Here is a 9,387-nt window from a genome sequence, read left to right on the forward strand (position 1 = left end):
AACATCATTATAAACACTCACCATCATTAATGTCTTGATTATTCACACTACTATAAACACACACACACACACACACACACACACACACACACAACTCTCAGAGCCAAAGATATCCTTCCACAAGCTTTCAAACACTAACAATCCCAGGAGATTCTGCATTCCACAGCTCTGCCTTCTCTCTGCCTGACTTCTTTTTATCCCTCTCTCCAGAGTTCACAGGCCCTACCTACACCCTTATTCCTCCAGTTCAGTTAGCTAAAGCTGCTCCTGAAACTCCAACTTATAATAAGCCCAAGTATTTGCAAGACAGGGGAGGAGCAGACAGCCCTGACTCCAGATCTGGAGAGTTTTTTATTTTTTTCCACATAAATTACACAAGCACTTTATAAAATGGTTACACAGAAAACACCTTATAAGTGCATAACTTAAACTCTCCCTACAAACAGGATTTGGAGACACAGGTTGAGTTTGTGTGGAAACCAGGCTGTGTGTACCTGGATGTGACTGGGATGTGTGTTGTGAGCCTAGCAGGTCAAGTGAGGCTGTGTCACAGTGTGGCCTTGGCCTTTGTGGAGAGGGGTTAGGCCATGCTGCTCAGAATGAGTCTGGGTCACCTTGGCCTGTGTTTAATGGTGAGTGGCATGACATTTTACCACAGGCCCTGGTACATGGCCCTGGGGATGGTCAGAAGGGACACTTCCATCACCTCTGTGTGGCTTTATGGGTGTCCATGTGTACAGTAAGGAGCAGGTTGGAGAAGAGTTTCCCAGAAAAAGTTTAGATGGCATCCCTGGGGATCCCAGAAGCTTTTCCACCCCTGACCTTGTTCTCTCTGGGTCCCACGTTAAAAATCAAAATAAAACAAAATAGAGGAAACTGAGAGGACTGTGAATAGTTCCAGTGGATATGGCATGGCACAGGCTTCTGGGAAAAGGTTAAGTACTCCAGTCCCCAGCACTCTTTTCTTCTTTTCCATGGAAGTCAGAACAAGGTCTGCAAGAGCCGTGGAAGGGGTGGGGGCAGCGCAATAGAGTGCGATGCTCCCGTTCCCCTCGAGGCAGATGGGGGAGGAGGGGAGAGGCCTGGCTTCCAGGCCTCAGTAGCCCCTCGCCGGGTCTGGGGTTCTGCAGGATGACGTGGGTCGGCTCACTCGCACGCGGATGCCACCGACGTAACGCTGGTGATCTTGGTGGAGTCATCAGACCACGGCTGCAGATTCTGCAGGGCAAAGAGTGACGAATTGTGTACGCACAGTGGGTCCGCGGGCAGCGGCTGTGCCAGGCTCTTCTGGAAGGCCTCCTGCTGTAGCTGTAGAAGGATGCGATTCGCCTGCTGCCTCTCAGCCTCTCGCTCCTCCGCGGTCTGTCTCCTGCACCGGGAACAAGCTGTTAACAGCGGAGACGCCAACCCGGCTCCAGCGCATGCTCCAGGCAGATTGCCTCCACTCACAAACACTGAAACACTGGCTGCTTTCAGCAGCCTCGGGTCCAGTGCGAACCCTTTAATTCATCCCTTTCTCTTGGGGAACCTGATTTAGAGATTAGAGTCCTCAAAAGTGAAGTAAGTGTCTCAGAGGAGCAGTGGGGAGCACTCCCCAGGCCCAAACTGCCTGGCCTCCACCCCCACCCAGTAGACTGACATTCAGCCTCTCCCCAGCCCCTAGGGAGATCAGATAGATGCTACCCTGAGCCTAGGACACAGAAGCCAGGGGCAGCAGACATATATTGCCTTTCTCTCTGGGAATCTCTCCCAGGCCCCAGATCTCCAGAGCCAAGCCTGTGCCCTGACAGGGCTCCCTCCAGATCCCCCAGCTTCCTCTAAGGCGGTCTTGGGAGGCGGTGACTCACATATTCCATTTAATGCCGCCCCCCTCCACCCTGTCAATTGAGATCAAACGTCTGTCTCTAAGGTGGACAGACCTAATGGGAGTCCCCGAGGCCTCCAGAAGCAATTTGTAGGCGATCGATGAAGCCGCGTGAATCCTGCGAGGGCCTCCTGCAGCGGCGGCCGCAGGCCGGCTCGGCTCGCCAGTCCGCCCGCCCCCGCTGCTGTGTCTTTACCTCTCATCTTCCCTCGGTGCCCGGCATTTCAAGCTGCCCCTGAATGGTTCTCTAACTTCCATCTTCCAGTCTTAGTGCTCCTTTTTTTTTCTCCCTCCCACCTTCCTACTCTATTAATTAAGTGAAAGCATTTGAAACAAAAATGGTGGTTTAAACCATCCAATCCTGTCTTTTATTACGCATAAGAATTGTTCAGTCTACCTGTGTTTTCTTCTTCTTCTTCCTTTCCCCTCACTCCTGGAAGGCGAATCTTTGTCCTGCCCCTTTGTGTTTCAGTTTCTCTTTGCCAGCTTCTGCCCTTTCGTCCCACACACACTTAGAAGTGGAGGGCCTGCGTGGGCTGCTCCCCTCTCCTTGGCTACCACCCACAGTGGGTTTGAAATACCAGCGACCCCTCCCAACTAGCCTATGCTCCCTCTTTTACTAGTTTTCCTCAGGGGGCTGAAGCTGTGGCGTTCCCCACCCCTTCCCCAGCAGCAGGAATGTTGGGGAGGGGGCAGTAGACTCATTGCCCAGTTTCCTTTGTGGCCCTCAAGGCGGAATCCCAGGCAGATTCCTTGCCTTCATTCAGAAAAAGAGGAAACTCCAATTCCTTCCTCCCGCCCCAGGCCCGCCCTGCTCGGCGCCTCCGACTTCGTCCAGACTTCAGCGCTTCCCCCACCCGGGGCCTGGGCGAGCTGGAGAAACTCGCTGCTGCTTGTGTATGGCACCCGGAGCGCCGGCCACACAGAAGAGAGCACGCAGGGGTGCGAGGAGGTGTATTTGGAGAAACTGCCAGTTTGTACGGAGAGTAAGACTGCCTGGAAGTAGTGTGTGGGCTCCTTCATGTTTGGGAGGGCAGGAGAAGAAAAGAAAACGAAAACTAGAGAAGCTGAAGTCTGTGCACGTGAAAAACGTTTAAATGAGTGTATAGTGAGTGTAGTTGTGGGTGTGTGTCAGGAGAAGGGAAACACATCTCTCACGCACACCCATCTGCTCCTAATTGATCCCCCTTTCAGTGGGACCGAGAAACCTCGCCACAGCCGGCGCGGATTGATTTTTGCCCTTGCAGGGCGGGGGACCGCGGCCAGAGGCCGGGTGCCTGGGGAAGAAGCAGTCGGTAGGGCCAACCCTGGGCCTGGGGGTGGGCACCGTCTGCCAGGAGTCCGGCTGGAGCGCAGAAACAAAGCGCAGGGCCATTCTGTCTGCAGTTCCAGGAACAGAGGGATTTCGCCCCACTGAACGAGTTTGGACATTCAAAAAACCTTTACATATTCAGTGAATGAGCCCTGAACTCCGGATTGTATAGATTGTCCTAACACGCCTGCTTTGCCCAGGGTCTTACAGCGCCCCGGCGGCCGCATCCAAATGGGCACATTTCGGGCTGCTTACAACGCCCGAAAGCCGGGCACTTGGCCCCACTGAACTATTCTCTGGCTTTTGACGGCGTTTAGTTTTCCCCGAAAACCTTGCAGAACCCAGGAGAAAGCAGCCAGCCGGCGGAGGGAGGTGTGCACCTCGACAGAGCGTTGAGCGACCCGAGACGGTGCCCCAGGGCGGGCAGACGGGCGGGCAGGCCCGGCATGCTCACCTCCACTTTGTCCGCCGGTTCTGGAACCACGTCTTGACCTGCGCGTCGGTCATTTTGAGCGCCTTGGCCAGGGCAGCGCGCTCCGCCGAGGCCAAGTACTTCTGACGGTGGAAGCGCTTCTCCAGCTCGCAGATCTGCAGGCGTGTGAAGGACGTGCGTGGCTTCTTCTTCTTGGGGGGCGTCCGATTCTGATAGGGGTGACCTATACGGCGTGTTACAGTGAAGGGTGAGAGGGCCACTGGAGCGGGAGACAGACAGACGGCAGAGGCAAGCGGCAGAGCGTCAGGAGGCGTCCCAGGCCCGACTACCCGCGAATCAATGAGCGCCGCGGCTGCACCCCTAAAAGCAAGCCTGTGATACCTCCCGCTAGCCCTCAGTTCTAAACCCGCAGCCGGAAGAGCTCCCGCCTGCCCGCCAGACAGACGCCACTACAGCCATCACTATGGAGGTCTCACTAGCCCCAGGCTTTCCAACTGCCTCGGTGCTGCCAGAGCTCTCCACATCCAGGGGCGGTGAAAGACGTCTAAGCGTAGTCGTGGCCTTCACAGCCTTGGGGCCCTGGGCCTAGGCTTTGAAGGGAGGCTCAACAATAGGAGGCTGGGGGTAACCAGTGTCTGTGAGTGGCTCCAGACCCAAGCCTCGATCACTGCTCCACACAGACACAACATACAAACATACAGATGGTCAGATAGGCACACTTAGGCAAACAGAAGCACAGGGGGCAAAAGAAGGCTACACACTTACACTCCCTTAGAACCTACTTCAGGTCCAACACCGGACTAGGGTTGGCTGTAGCTTGGAGTAGGCCCTGTGTTTGGACCTTTCACACACACACACACACACACACACACACACACACACACGATGTGGGTACATGCACACACATGTATACACATACACTGCCCCCAGCACCAGGGGTCTGTGCTTGTGATTATCTGTTTACTTATTTGTTTATATGGCAGAGCATTTCAGGACTGCTTGGCCTAGGCAGGAGAGTAAAGTCTAGATACCAGATCCTGCGTCCTCAGGCCTGAGAGGATTTGGGTTGGGGCACTGAGATGGGGGGAAGGGAGCTTTCAGGAAGCCCACCTTGAGCAGCTGTCTGCCTCGGCTGAGGGCCAGCCTCATTTCAGTATGGTCCCAGAGCTTGATCAGAGTCTCCAGGAACAATTTCCAGGCACAATTTCCAGGCACAACTGGAGCAGAGGACCTGAGGGTCGCCTAGCCTGATCTAGTCCAAGCTTTTCCCATCGCACATACATGAACACACACACACACACACACACACACACACACAACACACACACCCCTTTTGGAAGTTAGACCTTCTGAAGTCTGCTGTGGGAGTCAAAGCCTAGCCCCAAAGGGACTGCTCCCAGAACCTCATCTTGGCTAGGAGCAGTTGCCATGCCCCGTATGGGGGCCTGGAAGGCCTAGTGTGGTCTCAGATTTAATGAACAATGAGGGGAATGAGAGGTGAGATGGGGGGGGGTCTGTGCCTGGGCTGAAGCTGAGTGCAGAGAGCGCAAGCGGGAGCCATGGAAGCCGTGAGGAAAGGAGTCTAGAGGGACTCAGCCAGCTGCCCCCTAGTGCACCTCTGTCCCCAGTGTTCGCTACCACGGGTCGGTAGTCCAGGCGGGTACATTATTAACTCCAGGAAAACTGGGCTGTGCCAGGGGGAAGGACTCTGAGCTGAGACTGAATAAAGAGTAAGCTGTCCCGGGCAGCTCAGCTGAGTGCTGCTACCGGCCTAGAGGAAGCCAACAGTCTGGGAAGAGGGACCTCGGAGCTCTTTCTCCGCAAGGGCTGGTGGTGGGCCTGGCAAGGCTATGAGTATCAGAGTTGGGACACCAAAGTGCGTGTAAGAAAACCTGTTCTTGTATCTGATTCTGAGCATCTCCGCCTCAACGAGAAAACGGCAGATGTGATCGAAGAAGAAAAAAGAAGCCTTGTGCTCACAATCGCAATGCTTTTCTGAGAACCCTTCAAAGCCTCGGATGTCCATGGAAGGTAGCCCCAAATCTACAACCCTCTTCCCTCGGCCTGACAGGGCCTGAGGTCCCCAGAGGAGACCACGGAATGGTTCTCGGAATGGGGGATCCGTGAGGAGACTCGGAGGGACCCAGAACTCTGAGTATGGCTATTCTAGGAGCCAACAGCCAGCCGGGCGGCAGAACTTGGGGGAAGCTCGGAGGTGCGCTGGGCGACCCGGCTCTCAGGAAGGGCTGGGGGGGGGGTCCCCCGAGCGGGAGAGGGGTAGCGCAGAGCCCGAGCCGCGGCCAGGCGCGGCGCGCGCGGGCCGGACTCACCTGTGAACCTGTCCTTTGTGTATCTGCGGTTACTCTCCATCCAGGGAAAGGTGAGGCCGGTAAGGTTGTTGACGCCCGGCACGGCAGGTACCGAGGGCACCGTGGGCAAGCCGGTGGCCAGTGGCTGCGGGTGGGCCACCGCTCCTGCCAGCGGCCTGTGCGCGGGCACCCGGATCACCCCCGCAGCGCTCAGCGCACCCCCGCCGCCGCCGCCCCCGCCGCCGCCGCCACCACCGGGACCGGGGCCGCCCGCCAAGGCCATGTTCACGTTGTAGGAGCCTGCCAGTGGGCCCATACTGCAGGCGCCGCCGCCGCCGCCGGCCGGGCCGCCGGGGCCGCCGGGGCCGCCGGCGCTGTAGGCTCCCGCGCTCCCGGCCCCCGCCCCGGCCGCCGAACCTCCGCCGCCGTAAGTGTAGGCGCCCCCGACCAAGCAGCCAAGGCCGTATTCTCCGTCCTGGAGGCGCGAGGCGGGCCCCATGCAGCCGCCTTGGTCCGGGCTGTTGAGGATCTGATCGATACCGAAGCTGATGGGCTCCGCGTGGCCGGGGTGGAGGTGGTGTGGGCCCAGGTGCTCCATGCTGACCGGGGGCCCCGGACCCCCGCGGGGGGGGGGCCCGGGCGGCGGCGCCGGTCCGCAATTGACTACTGGGGGTAATGGAGCCGCGGCGCCCAGGCTACAGCGGCTTCTGGCTGCGCTGAGACTTGGAGGCGAAGTGCGCAGAGAGGCTAAAGTAGGGGGGAGGGGAGGGAGAGACGGGGTGCAGTATTCTTTCCCTCTCTGGCTTCTCCTTCCCTTCTCCTGCCGCTGGCTTGCTGTTGACTCTGGGACATCAATCACCGGGCGAAAAAGCCCTGAGCGAGAGAGCCTCGCCGTTTCGGCCGGGTCTCTCCATTGGCTGTGCGCAGAGAGGAGCGGGGTGAATGACAGCGCGGGGGAGGGGAAAGGAGGGGGGGAGGGAGGCGAAGAGCCCAGACAGATGCAGGAGCCGAACACGGAGGGACAGAGACCACGGATAGACGCAGTTCCTGCAGAGAGAAGATGGAGCGGCGAAGGAAAGCTTAAAAGAAGAAAAAGAACTCGAATCGGCCATTCCCAGATCTGGACCCAAGGAAGAAAGAGAGTCCTTTCGGTCCCCCCTCCTCCCTCTCCGCTCTCCCCACTTCCTGTCTGGCAGGAGATGCCCCTCAGTATGAACTGGGGCAAAGGAGGGCAGCCCACGAGGCCTCTGGGGACCTGGTGTCCTGCCCAACTGGAGAATCTCCCCAAGGGCTCAGCTGGGAGACATCTATCACTCAACTAGGCGATTTACTCCAACTTCAAGTCCAGCTTGTTAGAAGGTAGAAGACTGTCTACTCCCAGGTATGGAGCCCAGGCCCCGAGGCAGGATGGTGAGTTCAGGCTTGTCCTTGAAACAGGGCCTGTGAACAAAACCCAGCAGCCACTCCAAACTCAGCCTCTTTGGAGAAATTAATAAAGAAAGGCTTCCTTCTTAGGCACAAGTTAGGAGAATTGGTTAGGGATTTGCTGCCAGAATGCCCATTCCTTCATATGCCCCTTTCCTTTTAGATAAAAAGATGCCTGAAGAAGCAGTTCAGTCTTAGCGTCTGAATGAATCTAAGAGCTTTGCTTTGCTTTGCTTTTTACCTAGCAACTAGCCCAGGGCCAGCTTTTTTCCAAGCAAGAAGCCTTTGAACTGCCTGGAGGGGAAGTAGTTATTTTATCATTTTGGAATCTTGGGAAGGAGGCCTAGGGATTTAAGGAATGGGGGGGGGGGGATGTGGGACTAGGATGAGGGAAGTACACTCAGGACAAATTTAGGCCTTTTCAAAGTTTTGCCTGTGGCTGCCTGGCTGAGAGCCCAAGTGAAAAGGAGGAAACTCCCTTTTTCTGCTTCCTCTCTTTCCCTTCTCCAGTAAGGAAAGATCTGCTCCCAGCTAGGAGACAAACTCAGAGAAAGGCATGGTTATAATGAAAAGTCTACTCCAGGTCAGTTTCAGATTCTACCTTATGAGAAGGCCTGTCTCTACCAGACAAGATGCTAGAATGGAGCAGCTCAAATTCTGCTTATCAAATCTCATCTATTTGTTTTACCCATGTCTACTATTCCCACCTGAAGAGGTCTTCTTCAAGTCAGAAAGTAGTTTACTCATCTCTGCTCCCTACCCTACCCCTCCATACAGCTTCAACCAATAAATGAATATAAATGAATGACTTCAACAAATATTTGAGTACTTACTTGGGGTCTGACATTGTTCTAAGAAATGAGGACATAGCAAAACAAAGCTCCTGACCTCATAAAGCTCATATTCAATAGAGAAGGCTAGATAATAAACAAAGAAACAAATACAACAAGCCAGAGTAAATACATACTTGGAGAACAATAAAAACTGTACATTCATCCTTTGGGATAAGTACTATCCCAATTTTACAGATGGGAAGAACCTAAAATTCAGAGGTTCTGTTTACTAGTGATCAGTTTGAAGAGTTAGACTGGGCTTACTTTTGTAGGTTAGTCTAGAAATCTAGCTGCTAGATGGAAGCTCATCAACATGGGGGAAAATTTTGATCTCCATCTAAAAGGACAAAGGCCCACTTAAAGCCAGATATGAAGTTAGTAGTTGATAGTTTAAAAACTAAGGTCAGATCTCTACTCTCTCACCAGTTATCCTCTCCTCGCCAAAACCAGAGATCCGGAAAGTTCCATAATTTACTTTGGAAGTTGTTGAATCTGAGTCAGAAAGTCTTTTGCCTTGAAGAACTATAGCAGATACAGACACACATATTTACTGAAAACCTATTATGTGACAGGTACTAGTACTGCATCACATCTTTTTTAAGATTCATAAAGCTGTGAAGTTGATAGCTTTGTTCCAACATTTATAATTAATAAAGCAGAAATAACTATCCAAGGCAATAGTATTCATTATAATAATAAAAACCTTAGACAACTCAAATATTCACCAACTAATGAATGAATAAACAAAATGCCATATAACCATAGAATGAAACATTATTAAATCATGAAAAGAAGTGCTGATTCCTAAGACTATGAAGATAAACCTAGGAAACATTATGCTAAATGAAAGAAGACATAGAAGGCCACATATTATTCTACTTATCTGAACTAACCAAGATACATAAACCCATAGAAACAGTAGCTTTGTGATTGCCAGTGGCAGATGTTGGAGACTATGAAAAATGTCTGCTAATGAGCACCAAGTTTCTTTTTGGAATGATTAAATAGTTGTGGTGATTAAAGATCATGGTAATGGTTGCATAACTTTGTGAATATACTAAAAGCCCCAATGTACATTTTAAAGGACTGGATACTGTGGTGCCTGAGTTACATGCTTTAAAGAAGATGAAAATCAAGACTCAAACAGACGAGCAAAGTTGCCCAAAGTCCTAAGGACAGAGAAGATGATTCTGGGAACCGAACATAGAAGT

The 9,387-nt window shown here is 53.5% G+C and overlaps 1 protein-coding gene across 2 annotated transcripts; it reads right to left on the reverse strand.

Moving 5' to 3' along the window:
* Positions 1-1,062: 1,062 nt before the first annotated feature.
* Positions 1,063-6,516, reverse strand: Tlx1 (T cell leukemia homeobox 1). 2 transcript variants are annotated; one of them, XM_090346908.1, is made up of 3 exons: positions 5,940-6,516; positions 3,631-3,832; positions 1,063-1,369 (listed from the first exon to the last, which is right to left on the reverse strand). In XM_090346908.1, exons 1-3 carry the CDS (start codon positions 6,514-6,516, stop codon positions 1,147-1,149), a joined length of 1,002 nt encoding a protein of 333 aa, XP_090203034.1. In that variant the 3' UTR covers positions 1,063-1,146. The 2 variants fall into 2 exon arrangements, with proteins under 2 accessions (XP_090203034.1, XP_090203033.1); XM_090346907.1 differs by having other exon boundaries at positions 3,631-3,868.
* Between the last annotated feature and the right edge of the window lie 2,871 nt (positions 6,517-9,387).

This window comes from Megascapheus bottae, chromosome 15, assembly GCF_031878675.1.
Source record: "Megascapheus bottae isolate mThoBot1 chromosome 15, mThoBot2.hap1, whole genome shotgun sequence".
Classification (NCBI taxonomy): Eukaryota; Metazoa; Chordata; class Mammalia; order Rodentia; family Geomyidae; genus Megascapheus; species Megascapheus bottae.